The sequence below is a fragment of the Phoxinus phoxinus genome (genome assembly GCF_949152265.1).
Source record: "Phoxinus phoxinus genome assembly, chromosome: 24".
NCBI lineage: Eukaryota > Metazoa > Chordata > Actinopteri > Cypriniformes > Leuciscidae > Phoxinus > Phoxinus phoxinus.
The window spans coordinates 6112572-6138683 of NC_136899.1; the positions used below are offsets into that span (position 1 = coordinate 6112572).

General features: G+C 38.3%; 1 protein-coding gene across 2 annotated transcripts; it reads left to right on the forward strand.

The window, feature by feature from the left end:
- Window positions 1-5099: 5099 nt before the first annotated feature.
- Window positions 5100-25849, forward strand: tlcd4a (TLC domain containing 4a). Of its 2 annotated transcripts, XM_079602530.1 has the most exons (7): window positions 5186-5587; window positions 13224-13393; window positions 14694-14783; window positions 14921-14979; window positions 16942-17036; window positions 22376-22449; window positions 23990-25849. In XM_079602530.1, exons 2-7 carry the CDS (start codon window positions 13239-13241, stop codon window positions 24303-24305), a joined length of 789 nt encoding a protein of 262 aa, XP_079458656.1. In that variant the 5' UTR covers window positions 5186-5587; window positions 13224-13238; the 3' UTR covers window positions 24306-25849. The 2 variants fall into 2 exon arrangements, with proteins under 2 accessions (XP_079458657.1, XP_079458656.1); XM_079602531.1 differs by lacking the exon at window positions 16942-17036 and having other exon boundaries at window positions 5100-5587; window positions 14921-14948.
- The last annotated feature ends 263 nt before the right edge of the window (window positions 25850-26112 follow it).

Here is a 26112-nt window from a genome sequence, read left to right on the forward strand (position 1 = left end):
TACTTATCAATTATGTATTTACTACCTTTCTGGAGCTTGAAAGTGGTAGTTGCATGGCTGTCAATGGAGGAACAGAAAGCTCTCAGATTTCATCAAAAAGATCTTCATTTGTGTTCCGAAGATGAATGAAAGTCTCACGGGTTTTGAGAGTGAATAATTAATGACAGAATTTACATTGTTTGGGTCAACTAACCCTTTAAGCATGTGATGTCATAGCATCCGCATAGCAACACACTAAAAACTATTCAGAACAACTTTGCAACAGAATAGCAATGCACCAAAAACCATTAAGAACACTTCAAAAAACAACCAGAACTCCTACGCATAGCAAACCAAACCAAAACTCATAATGAAAATATAGTATCTGATTATAAATGATGCAAAGGTCAAATAAGATATGAGCTTTTTTAAATGGTATGCTTCACATATATAACATAAGCTGTCTATTGATTTTTATGTCCCAAAATGAAATATAACAAAGGTGGTTGTGGACCCAAAAACAATAAAGGATAAAAAGAAGTGGAAACAGCCTGGAGTTCATTAGCAGTTTCTTAGCCTCACTGCAACCATCCTGGAATGAACAGAGGGGGAGAGGATGAAGGACAAAGATATACTGATCCTTAGACAAGCACGCTTGGAGGAATTGCTGATCACCATGGACTTCAATCCTCGCTGGTGAGAAAACAGGCCTGATGAAAGATCAGTGAGGATACGTGGGCGAAGACTGTTTGTTTGTGTGACTCTCCGGCCCACTATGAAATGGGTTCAAGCTAAAAAATCTGATCAAAGCTGCCCATTTTTTCCTCAAATCTGGCAGCGTTTGCTCTAGGAATGCATTAAAATGTTTTGTCTGTGCTCAGATTGCCTCGGTTTTCTTTTAACCAAACCATTTCATCAATTTAAATGTATATTACACATTATTACGATCATTATTGTAGGTGAAAGATTGAGAAGTGGGCTTTAATGAGAACCACAGATGGTTTATAGCAGCTCTCTCCCAGTTTAAATTTCCCTGGATACAAGCTGGAACCATGTGTCTGTGACATCTGAGACTTCCTCACATGCCTGTGGATATTTTTTTGTCTGCAGAACCCTCACATTCCCTGGCCGCTCAGACTCTACGGTTTTCAAAACGAAGAGTTCAGTATTGATTCTTCTGCTTTCAAATCCAAACCAGTGGCCTCTAGCCATCTCAATGCATCCCCCAGATATTCAACTCTGAAAGGGAGGGATCTTTTCTTAGCGGAGAGAAGGAAAATCGTGCTGCATGTTGGAATGCACAAAGGTTTTCTTTATTAATTAAAAGGAGTTTCTGTTACAGAACCTCCCGTTAATCTAAAACAGCTGGATTTGAGTCGAGAATCATATGTTATCTTTATGAAGCCCAGTCATTTTCATATGACGTCCCAAGCAGAAAAAGGTGAATTTACAGCAAAGTAAGAGCATTTATGACATCAGCTTCTGAACAATGAAGGGCACATTTCTCCAGCATGATGTGAACCTTCTCACATTTAGTCAGCTTATAAAAGAGAAGGTAAGACTTCCTCTGTTTTACAACCAATTAGTCAAATAGTTTGTTCTATTAACAGGCGGAAAACAGCAACAGGCCTGAATTACAATCATCAGGACTGGAAACCACATGGGTAATGTTAGAATATATGTAATAAATATATATAAAAGACAATATTTAATAAAATATCTTTCAGTTTGAGTAAGCGTGGAATCAATAAATTGACCATCTTTACATTCTAAACACTTTCTTGGTCTTTCGCACATTTTTTTTTTTTAAAATCTCGATTTAAAGACACCGCGGAACTTTTTCGGGCGCTAGGGGCACTAGACCTGTAACTTTCACGTCTACCGCCCCTAGAGGCCACAAGCGCCGCAGCACTGTCGTAAAAGTCTAGAAGACATCCACTTAATAATAAATGGACGGCCGTAAAGCGATACGTTCTCCAGGTCACATGACCTGTCCAACGACGGTCCATCTTCTCCAAACTTACATAGGCGGTATTTCAAGAGGGCAGCCCCGCTCGGAGCATTAATAGTGTCAAACGCTGTATATTGGCCTGAGGAATCATTTAAAATAACTCGTATGCGTCAACTCTTTAGGTCACAAAGTCTGCGGTGTGGCTTTAAGAATGTTTAGATATTTGTATAGAAAACAAACAATTTTTGCAGTGCAATATTCAAAGTTCATTGTAAAGATATTTTTAAGGAGCATTTTTCATTGAAGGCCAAATTGATTATTTATGGTTCTTAGGATATTAAAAACTACATTATAGTTTCTTTAAATATTGATTGATAGGTTATTTCCTCATAGATGGTTTTCGAAAGACCTGGATTCATTAGAGATATTATTAAAAGGGTTCTCTGCTGACTGCAAAACATTTTTCGCTTTTATTTGGAACCTTGATTTTGAAGATTGTAGATGTAACCCATTGGTGGATGTCATCTGAAAGCAATGGAAGCACATTTGCAGATGCATTAACTTTTAGATTTACAACAACACAGGCATTTACGGCCCTGGGGATTATGACATGCTCTCAATTTCTATAAAAGTACTCTGAGATAAATCACCAACCAGTGAGGAATGTCCTCGCACGTCGAGAGGGAAGACTAGCACACATGTGAACAAAATCTGAGACACGGCGGTAGAAAGAAAATCGCCGTTCACTTTGGCAGTGAATCCACTGGAAGAAAAACAGACCTTCCTACTGTATTTTTTTGGGTGGCTGGCTGGCATCTTGCCAAAGAGTCCAGTCTGTTGCATGAGAGCCATTTTGAACGGCGCTATTGAAGAGGAATCCAGCTGAAGAGTCCAGACCTCTCTGGTCTAAGTAATGCAAAGGTTCTGGAACATTACATAACCTTGCTATGAATGCATAAACCACTGCTCTCTTTCTCTTACACACACATCAGTGTTTTTTTCAGAGTGCTGGACTGAGTTGATTCAAACAGAGGGTTGTCTGTAACTTTGAGCCTGTTCTCCTTGGAGGGAGGAATGTTCCTCTGGTTAAACAATCGGTTTTTGCTTATGGTTGTCATGAATGAACAGTTTTGATTTGTTAGTGCTCATACTTAAAGGGATAAAAATTAAAATCACCCTTTAGGCTATATATATATATATACATTATAATTTAAAATGTAAATACAATTATTAAAAAACTACTATATTAATGAACATTATGTATTATATTTTTTTTTTACATGATCAAGTAGTGCTGGTGAAATATGAAATTGAGCCTGATTTATGCAACAACACTATCCACTCATAATGTTTCCCTCCTGAGGCCCCAAAATTGATTCCAGAATTATAGCTTGACACTCATAATTGTCTTCAGGCAGCTGGAGTTCTAGAAATTTCACATTGTACTACATTGGCAGACAGCACAGACTATTAATACAAATTAAAGCGCAAAGAAGCTTTTACATAATCACATTCCTATTAGTCAGGCCTGTTTCATTTTTCCTGTACGTGTGTTAGTTAGCCCACTCTCTATTTCCTCAGGAAAAGGTCTGGAGAATGGAATCCTTTCCGCATAGGGCCTAATGAAGTGGAGGGAGGAGAGTGACACACATGCAGGACAATCATGTTGATGGATCTGATTTACACAGCATGCATAATCCTGGAACCATAAACTAGGTTTTTGGATAGTCGACAAGAAAATGAAATGTACTGTATTAATCTGATTACTGTAATAATTTGCGTAATAATCTGTAATAATGTGGAAAATAAGAATGCTGTATCAAATCTGTGCTATTCTAGTTCCTGCTCAAAGTCGCAATCACACCACTGTAGACTGACTGCGCTCTGGTGGCGAGTAGAAGAAATTGCATTTTCAATTATTTGTGTTTGGGTGTCATGTACAACAATGTATTGTGGCTTATACTGCCTCTTGGCACCTGTACAGATGCAGGATCTTATTGTCTGTATTCCCTTGTACTTTCACGATGGTTTTGCACCTGTTGTCCTGAGATATGGGAACATGTGTGATGCAAATTTGGCATGTGTGATGAAAGAGCTGTTCTAGTGCCCTAGTTCAACTACCAAAGGGCAGGGGTCAGAATGTGAACATCCCACCTGTTTGTTTGGTCAATATAATGTGAACTTTGTATGTATGTGTAGCTAACCCCTCCGGTCCTTCTCGTCCTGCTACGAGCGGGACTCGGACAGTGTCTCTGGCATGGGAGGTGGGCGCGCTAACAAGGAAGCTAAAGACCGTAGTGCGCCCCTTTAGATCAGGGGAGTGAGATTTAGCTCTCACTAGCTGGCCTCTGTTACATATGTACAGTACCAAACTTCATCATAATCCAAGTTGGCTTGCATATGGGTCAGAAATGATCAAGGGTATAAAGCCACCAAAAGTGACAAAAAGGTATTTTTATATTATGGCTTTAGAATTAAAACAATAGAGCATATATCGTGCCTTTTTGTTTCCTTTCTGACACTGGGACTGCTTAATATAATTTTAGTTTAGGTGAAAGCTCAGTTATGGGAAATCCTTTTCACTCTATATTCAGTAAATTCATGAATGACAATTTTTTTTTAAATATCCTAAAAATATCTTAATAATGAGAATGGTGATTAGAGGAGAGTAGGCCTACTGACGGATGGTGCGTCAATGAAATATATTTCTGACCTAGCTATTTTTTAGCTTTGTGGGACAAAAATAGCTTAAAATCTTTCTAGATGATTATCCAAATCAGTTTTTTTTTTGGTGAATGTGGTAATCATTCAATTTAAAATTAGGCCCACTTATTAAAAGTATCAAAGTACAATGATATTACCATCACAGCAAAGCATAAGTCCCCCAAAAATCATTATAAAGTGAGAAAAAGTCTTTTCCCCCCTAAAAAATGTGTTTACATCTCGCAATTCTGACTATTTTTCTCAGAATTGCGTGATATAAACTGTCAACTGTGAGTTATAAAGTCAGAATTGCGAAATGTAAACTCGTTTGTGAGGAAAGGTCAGAATTGTGTAACAAAAAGTCGCAATTACCTTTTTTATTCTGTGGCAGAAACAAGCTTCCATAGATTTTTTTTATTTCGTGAACAACTCTTTTTTTTTAACGAATCGGTTGAGGGAATTATTCAGTCACTCACGTCTCGCCACCAACTGGACGTAACCTATGGACGTAACCGACGTATTCTGCAGAAATTTGCCTAGCTCGCTCCGAACGAATCTTGTTGGTCGGATTGGATTCAAAAGATTCGACTCACTGATGAATCAAAATTCCCACCAGAAGAGAGTGGTGTATCCTTGTTGTGTGTGAATATCTCTTTAAGAATGAAGCTGAAATTGGATCCGTTCGCCACCATCACATACAGCCATCATCGGTTTCAATCACACTCAACATGTTCTCACCGACGCGCGTTTATAAAACCCACTCGCATCGTAGATTGAGAATATTGTAAGGACCTTCTGTTTCTGTTTGATATGAAATCATGCATTTCATATCGCCGTGGAGAGAGGAGAATCATGCATGTGTCTGACTGACGAGAAAACACGGATTTTTATCAGCCCATGTTTTCAGACACCATGCACAACTAACCAACAGACACTATTGATGATTGATAAGAGGTAAGCATATGGGTTAATACATGTATTGCATGATATCAAACAATATTTTATTGCATAAGCGCTGTTTTTAGCCAGCATTGCGGTGTGATTTGGCCTAAAGAAAGGCATGTCGGTAACAACACGAGTCGATTTCCGTCCATCGCAATGTTTTTAGAGACATTAATAGAGATGTGATCCATTATGATTGTGTTATCAAATAGTCAGTGCTGAATTGCAGTCGATGTATATTTGACACGCGCTCATCTTCACAAAATGCACATCTAAGCAAAAATATAGATATGTGCATTTGTTACACAAGCTATGCGGTTCAATGCAGCAAGTTATATCAGTCGAAGTTAAATGACCGACTTTGACAAATGAAGGCTATAAAATGACATTTAAAGGCCATGTCTGAGTTTAACATTTAAATAGGCTATATGGTCGACTCTGCACTGAAGATATGTCAGTATGAAGGGAAACATTTTGTTTAGGTTTGTGACTAGAAAAACATGAACTTTTACTTTATCTAATGAACATATTAAATGCAGCACGGGTTTTGCGGAAGTGTTTGAGATTTTTCATCAAACTGTGTTTCTGACTTCTAAAAACTTTCTTCTGGGGTCTTTTATTCTGCTCTTCCTTATTTGGTTTACTTTCAGTTTTGAGAGCTGTGTGTGTGTGTGTGTGTGTGTGTGTGTGTGTGTGTGTGTGTGTGTGTAAAAAATAACCAATGAAAAGAGATTGAAAAAAAAATATATATAGTTTAAAACACGCCAATCTCTTAGAAATGTAATATTTGTAGTCATGTTTTGTATACAAAAACTTAAATGACATGTTATAAACATGTATTAATGTCTGATGGCACAAACATCAGGCAATGGTAAAACGTCCTCTATGGTCTTTTCAAGACAAACATAATTTTACAAATATGATTTTTTGAATCATGACAATAATTATCATTTTGTATGTGTATATGTACTTTGTAGATTTTTGCTTTTGTTTTGCACTTTCTTCATTGGTTTATTAAAGCATCCATTTTATCCATTCTGCTGCTATAAGCCTTGCTTTGCTTAGCTAATCTTTCATTCATAAGGCGGCACTGCTTTTCTTAATATGATGCATTCACTCAATGCACTAAAGCATGCCAGCAATGCAGCTTTATCAACGCTGTGATCTGCCTTCTACATGATAAACCTGTACATCACAATGGAAAGCATCTTAAGCTACTCAAGACTTTTCCGCCACTGAAGGCTTTTACAGTTGTTTTTTTTGTTGTTCATGATACATGCACACACAGCAGAAGACGTGCTATCACACGTGTTCATCTGTGAGAACGGCTGAACTTCCTGTTCTGTCACAGCCATTGCCATACATTGCTTCGTGACCTCTTTAGATGCCTGCCCTTCACAACCAGCATGAACCTGTATGGGGACTGTAAATACACTCACCCCCACCCCTCCCCCTGACTGGCTGGACATGTGTGCATGGAGCCTATTGCAACATAAAGAACATCTAAATTTAGTCACAGCATGTTTTTTGACTCCCATCACCCCATGAGGAGATGTGCTGATGTCACAGCACATCTTCCGTTCTTTGACCATGTTCAAAAATATAGATGGTGATAAACCTCAACTCAATTATTTATATATCAACCCAATTGTTTATATCCTCTTAAATGCTTATGCAGTTTTCAACCGGCTTTTGTATTGTTACAATTAGGGCTGGGTGAATTTTTTTTTTTTGATTTCTAGATTTTAATCGATTCTCATTTTTATGAACCGACATCAATTCTTAAATCCCAAGAATCAATCTTTTACTACACCCTTTACACTATATATATATATATAAAAAATAAAGAGGCACCTTTATTTTACACTCACCACATCTTCATACAATAAAGACACCTTGTCAAACAACACAAAGATGCTCAGGACAGTTAAATGTGTTTTAAGCCTTGCTAACAAAGACTATATTTAGAAAGATGGTGCACTAGTATTACTATGAATGGGAGAAAGTGTAATGCGCATTATGGCTAAATAAGAGCCAATCGCTGATTGGTAAAGTCATCACGTCACTTCTGCTGCCGTAGAAATCTCCGGTTCCTATAGAAACGGTCAGTGTTCTGAGATGCGCGGTTATGATTGCGCATTAGCTTGGTCCAGCCTGAATTTTTTTTTTTTTTAGTTGTCATATTTCATTGGTGACTTCAAATATGAAATTTAAAGGGATACTTCAGCATTTAGCATTAAGCTTGTATCAGTAGAACACTTGTAGTATTTTTTAATTACCATGCTTCCCTTCCCCCCTGAGACGAGAGATTTATGTATTTTTTTGTCTGGAAAAAAATCCTCAGATGACGCAAAAATCGTCATTTTGCGTCATTGGATGATTTTTTGGCCAGAGGCTAGAGACTACAGCCAGTAGTAGGCGCTAGTTCCGCATGTTTTCATAGAGGATCTCGCCCTGTGGGATCTCATTCACAGAATGTACAAATAGCCATCTTTTTTGGAAGCTAAGCTAACAGGCTCTTGTTCTGTGGAGAAAGCTGAGTAGTACATGAGTAGGACTTGTCCGCCCGGCCATCGAGATCGTCCAAAATGTCCGGGATTCGGCTTTTGCTTTCTACAGTTGCCAATCATTGTTTACATGCACACCTTTTGTTTCAATCTAACCGAATTAATTCCGATTGGTGAATCTGAATGTAGTGTTTACATGAACGCTAAACAAGTAATCGGTTGATGTGCATTTTAGCATTGCTAAGAAAATTCCCGCTCCTCCGTGAGAGATACGAGACCGGTGCGTCTCACAGGTGCCGCTCATCAGTAATCCCGCCACCGGCCTCGCGTCGTTCTTGGCCCTCAGCCTTGTCCTGCTCGCCACAGTAAACATGATGAATGGCGATTGTAGAACGCAAAAGCCGAATCCCGGACATTTTGGGCCAATCCCGGGCAGACTTGTCATGGAGACTCACGATAAAACGGCGTCTTTTAAGTTTCGAGTTAAATAGTAGCCTAGCCTAGTTGTTTAACTGCGATCTTACCGGTAGGCGTCGCTTGGGAGTGGCCTCGGGCCAGCGAAGCAAGTGCATTCTGGGAGTTGTTGTCTTTTATCCACATGAGCCAAAAATACATTTTCTGGCTTTTCTCAGTCTAGAAGGCTCCAAATTCAAAAATAATTTCACATTTCTACTACTGTATATAAATGACCCATTTTAAATGCACATTCATCTTTCCAGAGGTGAAGTATTAATCATAAGCTTTGCGAACATTTTTGGAGAATTTGATGTTACCCCATTCAAAGAGAAAGAAGCTGCGCTTTCATGCCCGAGAGGAGTTTCAAAGATGGCCGCCGAGTGAAATGACTCGTCTTAAAGGAGAACTCCGGTCAATTTTAACATTGAGCTCATTTTTTAGTAAATTTGGAGTGCTGTCAATACAGAGAACAACGACAAAAGTGATTGATTCCTTCAGAGTGAACACGGTGAATCTGACTGCATTAGATGTGAAAGATATTAATAAAAATTATGTTAATTCTACAAGCGCACAGACCTGTATTTAGTTCCTGTTTTCGGTCGAAGTCTACAGTAGTCGATTGTCGAGTTCACGCGCGTGATCAAAGGTAACTAAGCAACAGTGGAGACTCAGACTGTCAGCCGAAGACGGTGCTGTGTGGTGATGAGAATATCAGCTCTGATGGATAGTTCTTTGTATTTAGATTAGGAGAATATGAGAATATGTGAACTCGACAATCGACTAATGTGGACTTCGACCGAAAACAGGAAGTAAATACAGGTATTTGCGCTTGTTGAATTAACATAATTTTTATTAATATCTTTCACATCTAATGCAGTCAGATTCACCGTGTTCACTCTGAAGGAATCACTCAACATGGCTGGGCACTTGTAATGACACATTAAGGATGATAAGAGGATAAAAGCAGGTTTAAAACGTGCCCCATTCATGTCAATAGGGTGCACATTTTAAAAATAGGATAACACGGTGTAGGCAACACCGATTTTTGTCGTTGTTCTCTGTATTGACAGCACTCCAAATTTACTAAAAAATTGGCTCAATGTTAAAATTGACCGGAGTTCTCCTTTAAAGGGGTCATGACATGGTTTTTTTTATTTTATTATTATGTTCCCTTAGGTGCAATTATAGTATTACTATAGTTTTTTTTACAAAAAACTTTTAAAATGTAGTGATTTATGACCTTTTCCCACCCTGTTTCTCATCCTCTGGTTCAAACAGTCTGTTTTGGGGGTGTTTCCCCTTTAAGAGTTCAGTGTTAACGCCCACTGTTATGATTGGCTAACGTCAGTGCCTATGCATCAATTATTAACGCCCCCAGCCAGAACATTTGCGGATTCGGCGCAACTGTTTAATAGCAGGTGATGCATGCGAAGCGATGGCTCTTGCAATGATAAAACCTTATTATGTTTGAGCCAGAATCAGAGGAAAATGAACCATCACCACAACAACGAAGACTGGATCAGCCCGTGTCCACATGGAAAGTGAAACTATTTTGAATTAATAAAAAAAAATTAACCCGAGACACTTGAAAACGGATTATTGTTGCATAATTATCCTATAGCTTCATTTGCTAACAGTTTAACATTATTTAACTAATTCCAATGAAATGATAGGGTGTACCACGGACAAAAATGCATGCACAGACAGGCCATCTTTGAATTAAAACATTTTTAATTTTCTATCACATGTAGGCCTACTAGAAAGGCGACATATTTTCAAGATTCTCTTACACAAATGTGTTTATATTAGCCATGGTAAAAAGTAAGTTTGCGTCGTCGTTATTGAGCCCAGAATGTCGGCACGGACTTATCTTTGAGCAACCGTTTTCTGGCAAAGCCAAGCATCATATTGGGATTTTTTCCTCAAAACAGTCATCCTTATAATGTATAGAACACTGCCGTGACTGGGACGTCCGCAAAAAATAAAGTGCATCCATTTTTCCCTGATGACTGGATCTTTCAGCGTATTTAAAAAGTAGTTTAAAGTTTTAAATACATTACTTACAGTTTGCGTCGTCGTTGTTGAGCCAAGAATAGACGGCACGGACTTATCTTTGAGCAACAGTTTTCTGGCAAAGCTCAAAACAGTCATCCTTAAAATGTATAGAACAAACGCTTAAACTAACACTGCCGTGACTGAGACGTCCGCAAAAAAATAAAGTGCATCCATTTTTCCCTGACGACTGGATCTTTCGCAGCGTATTCAAAGTCAAAGATGTTGTTTGTCCACAGCCAGGAACAGCACATCTGCGGCGTCGTAATCTCCCTGTACACACAGACCCACTCGTTCGTCGACTGAACACTTGTGAGGCGCGCGGCGCGCGGGCGCGACAACGATACGAAATGAGCGTAGTTGTCTTGCGCTTAAAGCGTAGTTGTCTTGTGCTGGAGGCGGTCTTATGCAAACGCTGGTACGTCACTTCGTACCGTGACGTCACTTCTTACCATGGATCCAGAACGAGCTGTATTTAGAGCTTGATTAAATAAATGATTCGTTTATAATGGAGAGGACGTCTTAAGCTATGAAACTTGCAGGACGTTTTAATGACACAAAGACCTCTTATATACCAAAAGATCAAGGCAAATTTGGTTTCTCATGTCATGACCCCTTTAAAGGGACTTAGTTGGTAATTTAACTATTCAAGCGCAAAAAAGACACGAAAGAGAACTAAATTTCTTACTCGTGCACTGTGTGAGAAGTTTTGTGCGCACGCATCTGTAGCGCACCCAAAGAAAGCAAGTTTTCTGTCTTGTCTTCTAGCACAGGATGTACAATTTTCAGAGAAATGTTCATTTTATATATTTTGGTTGCATTTGAGAGTTCATAAAAATGTAACTGGTTGTGTAAAATAGGCACATACCGTTATATAGATCCATATACCCATGGATCTAATAAAATCGTATCGCAGGATTTTTTGAGGTATCAGTAAATATTGTATCGCTGGCTACGAGAATCAATATCAGATCGTATGGTGGTAATAATGAACCGTCCGATTTACAGGCAGCAACGTTAGTTGCTAAACATTAGTTTGGGGTGGAACTACAAATCAACAGAGAACTAGTGTAGGGAAACCTGCAGTTCTGGTAACGCTAGTAAGACACCTTTTTTTTTGGTCATTGGAATACCCTTGTTTGGGGAGATTAGGCACTGTTAATAACAATAATTATCAAGTTAAGGCATGTCAGGATAGTTATGAGTGGCTGACTTTTAATAAAACACCCTCATGAACCAGATGGATCATTTAATATTTGAAAGAATGTACATTTTAAATGTGTATGTATGCTAACCTTAGTACTCTACAGTGTAGATGACCTCAAAGTTAGTAAACATGGTCTAAAAGCCACAAAACTATTTCCTGGTTTTCAAATCTGTGTCAGTCTCTTTTCACTACACTCTCAGTTCAAAGGGTTCATGTTTTGTGTATTTCTATCGTCCTTTGAACACTTGTAGCCTTAGGTAAGAGTGCAATTCATGTTTTCCATTAGCCATTATAGGCCAGGGGTCATGAAAGTAGATCAGCGGGAAATGTTACGAGCACTTAGATGGCCAGTGGAAGATGTCTTGTAAAATAATGCTTCTTCCATGAGTATTTTCGAATTTCTATTTGTCAAGGACATACTTGTATATAACAGTTTATTATTTCATCAGTGTTATGTAAATATACTGTTATATGAATAAATATATTTAAAATCAATAGAATATAGATAGACAAAATTAGCTAATTAAATTTTTCCAGGCAAGGACGTTAAACACACACACACACACTTATGCTTGTTTACAAATGAAAATGTGCTCAATGACTTTAAAGGCTGATATGGCTTAGCCTCCAACTAGATTTAGTCCAGCTGACAATTTGAATGTTAACCCTGTGGCTTTTATTTCTACTGAGCCACCATATATGGAAGAAAGTAAAAAGCGCTTGTTACAGGAAGTGAGAATAGCTCAGGTGAGCATGAATACAGTTCTGTCTTTTGCTCTGTGCCGATTTACTCCTGCTAAACCCAGCTGGAATGCTGTGATTATTTTGGCCAAAGGATTATCATTATGGATCACTGCTTCTTTATGTGCTTCAAAGGGGACAGACTTGTTTTTCTGGTGCACAATGAGCCAGGCTGAGAGAAGAACTGTTGAAACACTTGCTTTTTTTCTTTGCTCATACACCAGACGTATGATTTCACCTTTAGGAGAAGGTTGACATTTAGATCTGAGCTCAGTATGATGTGTATTATAGCGCTACCATCAAGGATTACGCACATATTGTCATTTATTACAAACAAAAGCCCACTGTTGATTTCCAGAACAGTTGTGTAACCAACCAGAATGTCTGAGATTTTGGAGTCTTTTGGAATGGGCAACAAACTCTTACGTCACGCCTGGCTGCATTAATATCATCAAGCAACCAATGATTGCTTTAGTTTTGTGAGTGTGAGATAGAGACGTGGGCTTTATATCACCTCATTTGCTTTTCCTCACTAACACCGTAATGGCAGAGGGCATGTCTGTTAAACATTTACTTAGCTTTTCTCCTGGCTAGAGTTTTCCGTTGTTCGATCTCAACGGCACATTGATGTTCATGTCTATTTCTAAAGCAACTTCAACTGTCTCCTGTGCACTTTTTCTTGCAGTGGGGTCAGGTGGCCATGGACCCCTTCAGCCAGCTGATCCTGCTCATCGCGGTGGTGAGTTTTTGCACCTTCCAGTGGCTCTTTCACAGCGTGAGCCCCTGGGTGTCGTCCAGAATCAGCCCTGGCTTCCTCAAACTCACCCACAAACAGAAGATCGAGTGGAACTCAAGGTAATGAAGCATGCTTGTTCTTTTTGTATGTGTTGTCTTCTCATGATCAGATCTGTAGATATTCAGTGTTTCCTAATAGCTGTGTGTGATTGATTCACTAAAACGTATCAGTTCGTAAAAGTCAGAATCATGCTAGTCTGGTTGCACTGTGCAGGTCTGATTCATTCAAAAGAACTGACTCAAAAGACTCATTGTATGTACTTTGTTTTTGATTCACTAAAAAGAACCGCCTCATTAGAGTAATTTGTTTAGGAAATGGACTGTACTGGTCACACACTGTGTTTCTGGGTCACTAAAAATAACTGACTCATTCATTTAGGTGTTTAGGTACTTGTGAATCTTTTAAACAACTGGTTGCACTGTATGTGTTTCGTTTACTAAAATGATTCGGCTCGAAGAAGTCATTTGTTCAGGAATCATTTAGACAACTGGTCGCAATGTATGTTTTTGATTCACAAAAGAAAAACTCTCAGAAGTAATTTATTTAGGAATAGGATGATCCTAGTTGCTCTGTGTGGTTTTGATTCACTAAAAAGAACTGAATCAAAAGACATTCATGAATAAATTAGACAAAATTGGTTAGGTTGCACTGTATGTTTTTGATTTACACAAGTCATTTGTTTAGGAATCAGATAGGAATTCTGATTCTTGTTGTTTTGAATCGCTCAAAAGAATCACTGCATGCGCGGTATGTTTTTGATTCTCTATAAAAATAACCTGGCTCATAACATAAGAGTAATTTGTTTAGGAACTATGCTGAGACATTAAAAAGAAGTGACTCAGACTCATTCGTTTAAGAATAATTTAGGGAACTGTTTTTTGATTCACTGAGAAGAACCGAGTCATTTGTTTAGGAATCACAATATAGTACAATTGCATTAATACATACAGTTACAATAACGTCAAACTAAAGGGTAATAGCCGTTCCTAACAGGCAGTTTGTTGAATATAGCCAGTGGATTTGCAGTGGCACTTTAAATATTTCCCTGTTAAATGTCTTATCAGGAGAACCTACGGAGAGCAGGTTGTAAGCTGTCACTCAAACTGACTAATGTCTGTGTATGCAGAAAGAAACTGAGAGAAGATAGCAGTGGCCATTTGCTCATTTCAGCGGGCTGTCAAGAGAACAGCCAGCTGGAGGAGATCTTTAGATGTAGGGCACACAGCATCTGGTTGATTGACAGCAGTCAATTGCGGCGTTTCGATTGTTTTAACTCGACATGGTTCTACAGGACAAGCAACCCACTATAAAGACTGCTGTCATGTGTGATTAAACCCTTTCCCTTGCGTGTGTCTGCAGGACAGTGTCCACGTTCCACGCCCTGTTGGTCGGCCTTTTCTGCCTCTACATCCTGTTCTTCGATGAGGCCGTCAATCAGGACCCCGTATGGTGAGCGCCCTGCCCTCGAGACCGACCCGTCACACTGCATGCTGGGAAAGCACTGCTCTTTACAGACTAGAAGGATGCTTTCAGTAACATGGTCTTGCAGTAATCTCAGTGCCTTGTTCTCATCTTTACCACAACAGGGGAGATCCTACTCTGGTGAAGATAAACGTGAGCATTACTACAGGCTACCTCATATCTGGTGAGAGCTTATGGCAAATGTCTGACTTTGGAGGTGGAGGGTTGTTGTTTGAGAGCTGCATCATGCATAGAAATGCCAGTAGCACGTCACTGCAGTATACGAGATCCAGGGGGCGGAGTTGGATCCAGATCTAAGGGGTGGAGATGGGTAGGTTTAGGGGTGGGTTTAGGGATCAGGGGGTGGAGATGGGTAGCTTTAGGGGTGGGTTTAGGGATCAGGGGGTGGAGATTGGTAGGTTTAGGGGTGGGTTTAGGGATCAGGGGGTGGAGATTGGTAGGTTTAGGGGTGGGTTTAGGGATCAGGGGGTGGAGATGGGTAGGTTTAGGGGTGGGTTTAGGGATCAGTGGGTGGAGATTGGTAGGTTTAGGGGTGGGTTTAGGGATCAGGGGGTGGAGATGGGTAGGTTTAAGGGTGGGTTTAGGGATCAGGGGGTGGAGATTGGTAGGTTTAGGGGTGGGATCAGGGGGTAGGGATGGGTTTAGGGATCAGGGGGTGGAGATGGGTAGGTTTAGGGGTGGGTTTAGGGATCAGGGGGTGGAGATTGGTAGGTTTAGGGGTGGGTTTAGGGATCAGGGGGTGGAGATGGGTAGGTTTAAGGGTGGGATTTCGTGTTCTGCAGTGAGGACCATCTCAGAAATGCAGTATATTTTTTTGTTTTTTGTAATGCTGAGAGTTTGATTTGAAAATTCATGTGATTTTTCTCTTGTTCTTGCCCCATTTTGGGGAGTTTAGATATATTTAAAGATATATGTGATAGACATATTGTTGGTCAGTCAACAATATGTCTCTCTAGCAACATTTCACCATCTATTTAACCTGGTTTTAGATGATTAATGTTAACAAACAAGACATTATTGTAAAGTGTTACCAATGTTTTTATTTATTTCAAATGATACCTTTATTATAATGTGTTTTACTTTAGTCTGTTTTTCTATTTCATTTCAATTTATAAAAATGCTTATATTCTTATGATTGTAATGCTGGGTATGGGGCATATAAGTTGATATCGTAATGCAATTTTTGCATAAAAAAAAAAAAAATCAACCAAATAACAGCTATTTCACAAACAATTTTTTTTTTAAATTAATTACCCTCATGTCGTTCCAAACGCAACTACAGTACCACTTCAACACTTTAAAAAGTTCATAAGCAGATCGTGAAACTAATCTATATGAATTGATCGGTTTAGTCCAAATTTTCTGAAGAGACTCGATGGCTATATTTGATGACCAGATTTAATTTAGCTTTTTAATCACATATAAACTTGAACAGAAGCTCAACCGAACCAGCGTGACACAAGACTGAACCGTGTTGGTTTTCGCATGTCAAGCAAACATGCTTGAGCTTTCGTTTAAACCGATGTTTGAGTTGATGAATGTTTATATGTGAATAAAAGCCTAAATTCTGTTCATCATATAAAGCGATCGTGTCTCTTCAGAAAATTTGGAATGAACCTCTCAACTCATATGGATTAGTTTTACAATCTCTCTATGAACTTTTTTTGAGGCGTCAAAAGTGTCAGTTGCATAGCTGTCAACGGAGGGACAGAAAACACTCAGATTTCATCAAAAAGATCTTCATTTGTGTGATTTGTCATCATTTGCCATTTTCCGAAGATGAAGGAAAGTCTTACAGGTTTTGAACGACATGAGGGTGAGTAATTAATAACAGAATTGTAATTTTTGGGTGAACTATCCCTTTAAGGAATACTCTGAAGCAAGGTTAAAATGACCAGAGAGGATTTTTGGTGCTGCAAAAGTCCCTGTATAAATGTCCATGTGAGATGAGGCCATATTATTAAACAATAATATGGCCTCATCTCACATGTAAACCAAAAAGTAGCTCTTTGAATGTATTAAGTCACTTTAGTGTTTTGTGTACATGCTAAATTAAAACTGGCAAATTCATATTCCTGACAGTAGTTCTGACTCTTCTCGCCTTTTTGTTCTGTGTGTTTTTCAGATCTGCTGCTTATATTTTACTATTGGAGAGCAATAGGAGACAAGTTTTTTGTAATCCACCACCTGGCGGCATTGTATGCTTACTACTTTGTACTGGTGAGTTCCCTGTTGTCCCATAACAGAACATGCAGGCAAGATGGGAAAGAGACAACCAAGAGTGAGCAGTGGTAGTGTCAGGTGTGCAGCTGGTGCTGAAAGCTCTGTGTTCCCTTTAAACAGAGGAACAGAATGAACAGAATTCAGCTGGAAGTCATTTTCTTCAGAAGGATTGATCCCATTTGTGTCATTCCATTCACTATACACGTGTCACCTTTTTAAAATGCATTGCACACATGTTGAGCATTCAGAGCACTCCTCCAACATTGTTAAAGGGATAGTTCACCCAAAAATGACAATTCGGTCAGTAATTTCTGAAGATGAACGGAAGTCTTACAGGGTTTGGAACAACATGAGGGTGAGTAATTACTGACAGAATTGTAATTTTTGGGTCAACTATCCCTTTAAAGTGAATGTTAGCTGCTGGCTTTCTGGAATACTTCTGATTGGTCATTTCTGTGGGACCGCAGGCAAATTGCAGCAAATATATTTGTATAATGACAGGAGCAGGCCACCAGTAGCTAGTTTCATGTCTGTCTTTTTCCCCACATAATTGAAACTAAAATCTTTATTTATTGATGCATTTATTTATCTATGCATGCAAGTAGCAGTGTAATATTGCAACATAAACCCTAACAGGGGAATATTGTATCAACGTTATCACGGGTTTATTTAGCAATAATATCATACTGATTGTACATTATATTTCTTAAATGTCCAGGAATTATTGTACAAATAACCGCACACTGTCATTCTGGTTTAGTGACCTACTTTGGATATTCATTAAAAAATTTGGCCCCATATTGGGCCTTTGACATTTTCTGAAGAAATAAGGGCATTGTTACTTCTTACTAATATATAAGTTCTCATCAGTAAAAAATATTTGTATTTACAATTAGGGATGAGCAATCCAACTACCGGTCACTAGTTGATTCTGTGAGGTTTTTTGGTACCATTTATTAGTTTGCACAGTACAACTGTCTTGGAAAAAGTTGTATTTTTGACATTTTTAAAGTTCCACACATTCAAGCTGATGTCTTAAACATTTTTGTTAAAGAGTTGGACTTTTTTATTGCATCTTAAGTTATGCAGTCTGTCCTGTTCTGTTGTGCTCTGTCTAGTTTTGAGCACAATAACACATCTTATGTAAACTGTTTCGTATTTTTTGCTCATCCCTATTTTCTATATCCTTAGTTTATTGTTAGAATGGTCTCCAAATGTTTGCATTTCCCAGCCCAGATCTTTAACCACTAGACTACACCACCCAGTGACGCCACTACTGTTCACTCTTGGTTCAGTTGTACGGTTACCCTCTAGGTCACCAAGTTCTGTAGCTGATGATGATTATGATGATGATGATGGTATTTTTTGCATGGAATGCTCATTGATGGTTATGCAGAAGTCCATTCTCTCCTCTTCAACTCCTCTTCTTCCTCACTGACCCCCCTCCTCAGCAACTCTAAGCGGTCAGTTGTGGCCCGGGTCTCGGGCCAGACTGCACCGGATTGTGTGCATGTGTTGATGCTCGCTGCTCCTGTGGTGCCGTTGGAGGGTTCCCGTGTGCATGCTCTGATACCTCCCCCTGCTTTGAGCTGATCTTCCTTCCTAAAATCTCTCTCTACTGAAACCTAACCTCCACATCTCAACTGCAGGATGAGTAACAAGCGAGAAAGCACTTGTTTGTGTCGAGATTCTCTATAATCCACACTAAGGTTTTTCAGAATAACAGGTTGATCTGGTCCTCAACTGAATTCTCTATATGACTACGCATTTAGTTGCACAACTTGTTGCACAACTGGGAAACTTGTTGCACAACTGGGAAACTTGTTGCACAACTGGGAAACTTTTTGCTCAACTGGGAAACTTGTTGCACTAGTTGTTCGTTGTGCTTTTTGAAATTTGAAATAAAACAACACCTAAAACAGCATCAGTTGATGCTCAGTTGTTTGGCATAGGTGATTCTGTGAAATGGGTGCCTTTGGTTTTAATATTTTTAACAGTATATCAGACAAAGAATGTCTTGAAATGTTAATAAATTGCATTGTGCCATTTCAAGCTAAATTGATATATATTAAAGTTAGTAATTTCAGCAAGAAAACAGGGGGGATGCAATGTGACAACTTGATTGTTTCCTTTAAAATGAATGAAGATTTCCAACTTCACTACGCTTTTAATTGAAATGATCTTGTTTTATCATATTGCATCAGCCCCATTACTTATGTGTCGCAAAGCACAGCTCACTTTCAGGATAGGTCATTTTTTAGATATTAATAGCTTTCATTCAAAGCCATGACGCTACAATATTACTCTGGTGTATATATATATATATATTTTGCTGATGTTAGGACAAATATATTTTCATTAAACACTATATACATATAGTTGGCATACGCCTTTATTTGTTCAAGTCATTAATATATAATCATTAGAGTGACCTGACATAACTAACATATTTTTCTTGGTCATGCTTGCACGTTGTGTGCACTAACGCATGAATTGTTATTATTCAATAATAGAATGTTAGAATTGAATAAAAAAAAAAATTATATTGTAACGTGTTATTACTTACGATCAGCTGTAATTCCACTATCTGCCTTGATGATGATGATAATAACAATAATTTCAAATTTAACTGATATATTACTAAACAACAGGGACTCAAAAGGCACACGTTATGTAGAATGACCATGACAAATGATTTCTGGTGGCTTAATTTGTTGTCTTAGTGTGTACATTTCTAAAAAATCAGCTGCACCAAACAAAATCTGATTCCTAAATCTGCATCTGGGGCAGCGACTGATGATATTCATGGCTTTGTTGCTTGCATACCTTAGTTACCTTGATTTAATGCAACTGAGGATCGCCTCAAAACCTGAACGTGCATTTTGTTGTCAGGATGTAGACCATACTGTCACTGGTCACTTTTATGACTGCCTTTTCAAGCCTTTTTCTAAATTATTACATGATAATAGATGTAATTTAACATGGATCTGGAAGTCTCTGTTGGGTCTCACTGAGTAGTCCAGTCTGTCGTTCGAAATGTCATTCGTTGTTATTGTTTCCTGTGTTTAGAAATGTTATTAGTGTTCAAAGCAGAACTTTTTAGTGTCTTTTTGTTATTGCGTACTTCCCAGACAAAATGATAATATTCGCCTTCTTTGTAGAACATTAAAGCGTAATAAACCCCATCAATCTTTTCAGCGTTTAATAACTGTGCTTAATATTAAGAACAAAGCGTTTCTCTATATATAGTGCTGGCTCATAACCTTAACAGTCTATCAAACGTTATTATTTTGAAGTAGTGTAAGATTGAATTAATTTGTCAGTGTGTCGTGCGATTTGTTCCTCATAGTGCATGTCCAACGAGTCTTAAATGTTGTTGCTGCTTTTGTCGTTCGTTCTTTTTGCATTTTTTCTGCACCTTTTTTTCCAAGAATCTGTCTGTCAGTCTGTCTCTGTCCCACCTAACATGACTTCTTGAATAACGCAGCCTCCCTTCCTTTGACCAGCAAAACCCTTCATGCAAAAACTACCAGTGTCACACTTAGCGGGGTTATGAGATGAGGGCTATAGACTTGGCTGATCTAGATGGACTCTCTCCTGTCTTGTCTGCTGTTCTGCTGTTATGGAACTGAGCAGTTACTGAAGCCCAGTTACAGTATGGACTTACCAGTATCTAGGGGTACCAGCATGCATCTGCTAGCCAACCTGATTATTATTTTAGTTTTTTTTATTGATAATATATGTGGTCCGTTTTGCAGTAAGTATGCTAATGTGTTTTTTAATTGCAGCCCTCAAGGTAAGTGCGTTACCGAGATGCAAAAATGTTCAGGGATGATAATGTTTTTTTGAGAGCAATGTTTCATTGGCACAGACTCAAGGAAAAGGCTTCATTCTCTGACGAAACATGCATGGCTGACCATTGCTGCACTGATACAGTGGGATCTAAAAGTCTGAGACCACATTGCAAATCTGGGATTTTATTACAGTAGTTCACCCAGAAATTACAATTCTGTCATCATTTACTCACTCCCATGTTCTTCCATACATGTATTAAGTTCTTTCTTGTGCTGAACACAAAAGAAGTTTCTGGTCCCCGACCCCGTAGTATTTTATTTTTCATACTATGGAAGTCAATGGGGTCCAGCAACTGTTTGGCTACCTGCGTTCTTCAAAATATATTCCTATGTTCAACTGAAGAAAGATCTTCATACAGGTTTAGAACAACTTGAGGGTGAGTAAATAAATGACCAAATTTAAATTTTTTGGTGAACTATTCCTTTAAGGGATTACGTTTACAGTACATGACAATGATGTACTAAAAATGTAAAGGTTTTTCTTTTGCTTTTTTCGTGTAAAGAGTGGCATTGTTGTCAAAATGATCCCCGTTCACACGAAAACAAATAAAAACACTACTATGCATGCCAGTATTTGGTGATTTCACTTTGTAAAGAAAAAGTAGAGTCCATGCACATGACGTCACATTATATACATTTTTAAAGTAAATTCAATTGAATTTGTTTTTATTGTCACACTCACACACACACACACACACACACACACACACACACACACACACACACACACACACACACACACACACACACACACACACACACACACACACACTATCTGACATAATTTATAGTGAATAAATCAAAAATATAATTTTCATTAGTGGTCTCATATTTTTGGACTCAGACTGTGTGTGCCTGACAGTATGTGGCTTATTTGAAATGCTTACTGCTATTATTGACAACAACGTTTTGGTTTCTGATTTCATAATGAACGTTTCATTTGTTAGATCTTGTTTCCTGTTAACCTTTTACAGTATGGGATACATATCAGTGATTTGATATCAACAAACTAGTTTGGCTCAGTTTGACCGCGCTATTAAAGTCAGGTTATTTATTTAGGGGAAATAGACATTCTTTTATGATGTATGACTTTAACAAATCATAAATTTGATATATTAACATAATCACTGTAATTATCATGAATCTATTCTTTTTTACTCGCAATGCAAGTAATTAATCACCTCTACATATTCACTAAAAATAACACGGCAGTAAATACTAAAAGGCATTATTTGATCTAAAAAAAGGCATCCTGTATTAATAGAATAACAGTGTCAATGCAACCTCCTCTCTGTGTTCTACTGTTTTATTATTTTTTTATGTCTGTCAGAGTGAAGTATCATAACTCAGCACCCAAGCAATTACTGTGGTACCTGACAGCAGGAGAGATTGGGACTGTTCATGGAGCTGATTCATGAGCCTGTGCCTTTCTATATAACTTGTGTCTGTGTCATTGTTTGTTTTTTTGCCTTGTTTTTCCAGGGTCAAGGAATGTTGCCTTATTTTGCTAACTTCCGTCTGCTTGCAGAGTTTTCCACACCGTGTGTAAACCAACGGTAGGTGTTTGGCTGATAAAAGTTCAAAATATTTTACAGGCAAACTTTTTAGTGTTGCCCAGCATGTCTTAAAGCCTTTAAAGACAACATAAAATCTGAATTGACACTCTTCACCCTTTCAGTAAATGTTCCTGAATAAAGGAACATCCTAGTTGACTATTACTCGTTCATTTAAGTCATTAGTCGATTAGTTGGGGGAGTAATAGTAAACCATAATAATGAGCGCGCATGCATAAAGCTTGCTGCCACGACTCCGGCAAACATTGCGTTAACTTTTCTGAGATCAGAACGTAAACAAAATAAATAGCTTATAATATAAGTAACCGCCTAACGGAATGGAAACTAAATTTAAGTGTGAAATTTAAATAAATTTAATTTAAAGAAAATATTCAGTGTGAAATTAACAATTATGCATTTGTAGGAGTTTCTCAAGGATTGGTTATAATTGTTATATTGGATTTACTTCTTTGTAATGATGCCCATTTTTTTGTGCCCTTATCCCTGAGAAACACTCTGCACGTCCCTGTATACATTGGATTGATTTTAAGGACTTTAATATACTTTAGGGCTCCAGACTGCACCGGCAGGACTTTTTTTTTTTTTTCTTGGCTTGTAAAACCTTTTGAGAGTGAAATTCAAGCCTTCGTGCTTCACACTTTTCCAACACTCTAAATATGATCCTGTTTTAATGTTTTTATTTTTTTATGTAATGACCAAAAACATCATTTGTTCATCTATCAAAGATGGTCCCCATTTGCAAAACTAAAAGTTTCAAGATGGTGGAAAACCAGAACTTGGCAACAAACGCTTTTTGTTCTAAAAATAGTTAAGACATGAAATGACCTCTATAACCTGTAGATGGTGACAGAGGAGCTTATTGGCCTATTAGCCATGTCCACTCCCTAATATTTTTTTCACTCGTTTTGCTTTTAAATTTATATTTTGATATTTTGAAATCCCTATTATAAAGAAATCAAGAAATAATTTGTCATAGTTTGACTGAAGTATGAAATAGGACAAGCCACGAAGTCTCACGAAAAACAAAACCTTCAAATTGCGAAGAATTACACAGAAAGCAAGCAAAGAGCGCTCCTTTTTATAATCACTGTAGCTGCTGGTCAGTTCAGTATGATACTATAGATGGAACAATGCTATAGACGAACACTTTAATAAGAGTACAATATTTCAAATTTTCCCTATAAAAATGAGTTAAAATGTTAAGTTAATTTGATCTGCATCTCAATGCTCAGTGCTTTACTATCAAATGTTTTCCAAGAAATAAACATGCAATATTATTAGTAACTACACTTATTATGCAAAACAATAGTCATTTTATAATAAAATTGCCTTTATGATTAACAATTATTGGATCGGGACCCGGTATCGGCATGATCGGATCGGGGGCACAAAAAATAGTTTAGGACATCCCTAATTAAATGTATCAAATGCCATTTCATGCTGTCTTTAATAAGAAATGACAGAAATGTTGTGTTAGTAAATGACTTTACAGCGTGTCACTTTGCTCACCTGTGTTTTCCAGCTGGTTCTTTGAAGTGTTAGGTTACCCCAAAGTGTCCAAGCCCAACATGGCTAACGGGGTCCTGATGGCGGCTGTGTTTTTCCTGGTGCGGATCGCTGTCATGCCGCTATACTACAGCCGAATGTTCTCCGTGTACGGCACGGAGGCCTACTATATGGTCACCTTCGGTGGCCGTAGCGCCTGGATCTTCTCCAGCATCTGTCTGGACATCATGAACGTCATGTGGATGCATAAGATCGCCCGCGGCTGCTACAAAGTCCTGCGATCCAGCCGGAGGCTCAAACCTGAGATCCAGGAGAATGGAAAAACCGATTGAGGGCTCGAAGGACATTCGAATTTTGTTCACAAACAGGGTCGTTGTCATATTGACGGTCTTCAAGGGAGTGGACACTATTGCATGGTAGTGAAAACCACCCCAGAGCAATATTTCCCAGAGTTAAGACCTGAAACTCGGACAAAGTGTCAAATAGAGATTCTAGTACACCAGAAAAGACTGGCCGCCCACTTTTATTGTGTTTGTTTTTCGAGACTGTACACCAGATGTGCAAACGATGCACTGTACAAGACCACCGGCTGACTGTATTTTACTGTATGTTTCTAATTTCAAACTGTGGGCAGGTAAACCACGTTATTTATTCATCAAAGTTCAGTCCGTCTCCCTCAATCACTGTACTGTGCAAAGTGGCCAAGCGGTCAGTGAGTCACCCGATGTTCACGTTTACTTCAAAGCCGCGCATACTGACTGTGAACGTTTCATCCACACAACTGCACTGCACTAAGCGAGGAAAAGCAGCGACCGGGATCAGCGTACTCAAGACGAATCTCTTGGGAAAATCCGCCGTCATGCTGTACTTGCGACGTATTCGATATTTTATCTGAGGAAATGATGGACTGTTGCGATCTGACTTCTGTCGATGTGGTCAAATGTGGGTTTAAATAGCCAAAATATTTTATATGCATACCAGATACGAGCAGTGAACTCTTCTCATTGCGATTTACACGTATACGAAACTGTTTTAAGAATGAAATCGGTTTACACTCGCTCCAGATTCCGTTCGGATTCCGTTGTGTTTCCACGAAACAGACGTCAAGATTTGTTCGCACTGTACAGTTAATTGCATGCGGCAATGTTGTTCTCTGAATGTTTGCGTTGTACATAGAAATTTTATTGAACATACAATAATAATTTTAATTACCTTCGTGTACAGTATATTCGATTAATACTGAACTTAAATGATCGATTTTGATTTGGAAATGGGTTTTAAAAGGAAATTCAAAAGAGCTTTATGTGTAGCTCATGAATGTTCGAGCCGAAGAGTTCTCGGCGCCGGTGTCGATTAGTTTTCCTGCATCGTATCTAATTTATTGAACCAGTTTTACACTGGGAAGGCATGGTAATGTTTGTACGACATATTTATTATTTTTTAACAGAGATATACAAATCGTCAATGTATCGGAGTAGATATACAGCATATGAGAGATTTCACAATACAGAGATACTTATATGAATTCATTTTAAAATTCATAGTCACTATGTAAGACAATATAGTGTAGAATATTCATGCTGTACACACATGCATTCAGTGGCGGCACAGATGCGAGTGCATGAGCAGTTTTATTGATTTATGAAAGACGGCTAGAGATGGCTTACATCGATTTGCGTGGAAACAATTTGAAATCGGTTCTGTTTTTATTGAACTTGGTACTTGAATATTGAAATGCGTTACTCTGAGAGACAGACCTATGAAGGATCGTCTTTTATTGGCACGAGTTATACAGGAATCCATGTTGTGATTTTTGCCTTTGCATTCAATCACTTAAAATGCCTTTTTGTTTTCTTCAATAAACATCTTTTCTTTACTATTTCTAGTGTCATTTTATACCACATGGTTCATTGTATAGTCATGTAAAGGATGAATGATTATCACTTTGATTGTTTTATCTTTTTAGTTCTCACAAATGTTGCAACCAAAGGTCAGAAGTAAGAATGTCAGTTTGAAGTCTGTTCTTAATTTAGCATATTAAGTAAGTAAGTGGTTTACACACCAACAGTTTCAGTATATTTTCGGCCTACAGGCATTATAACACTGTTCAAATATAATATGAAGCAAGCAAAGGAAATC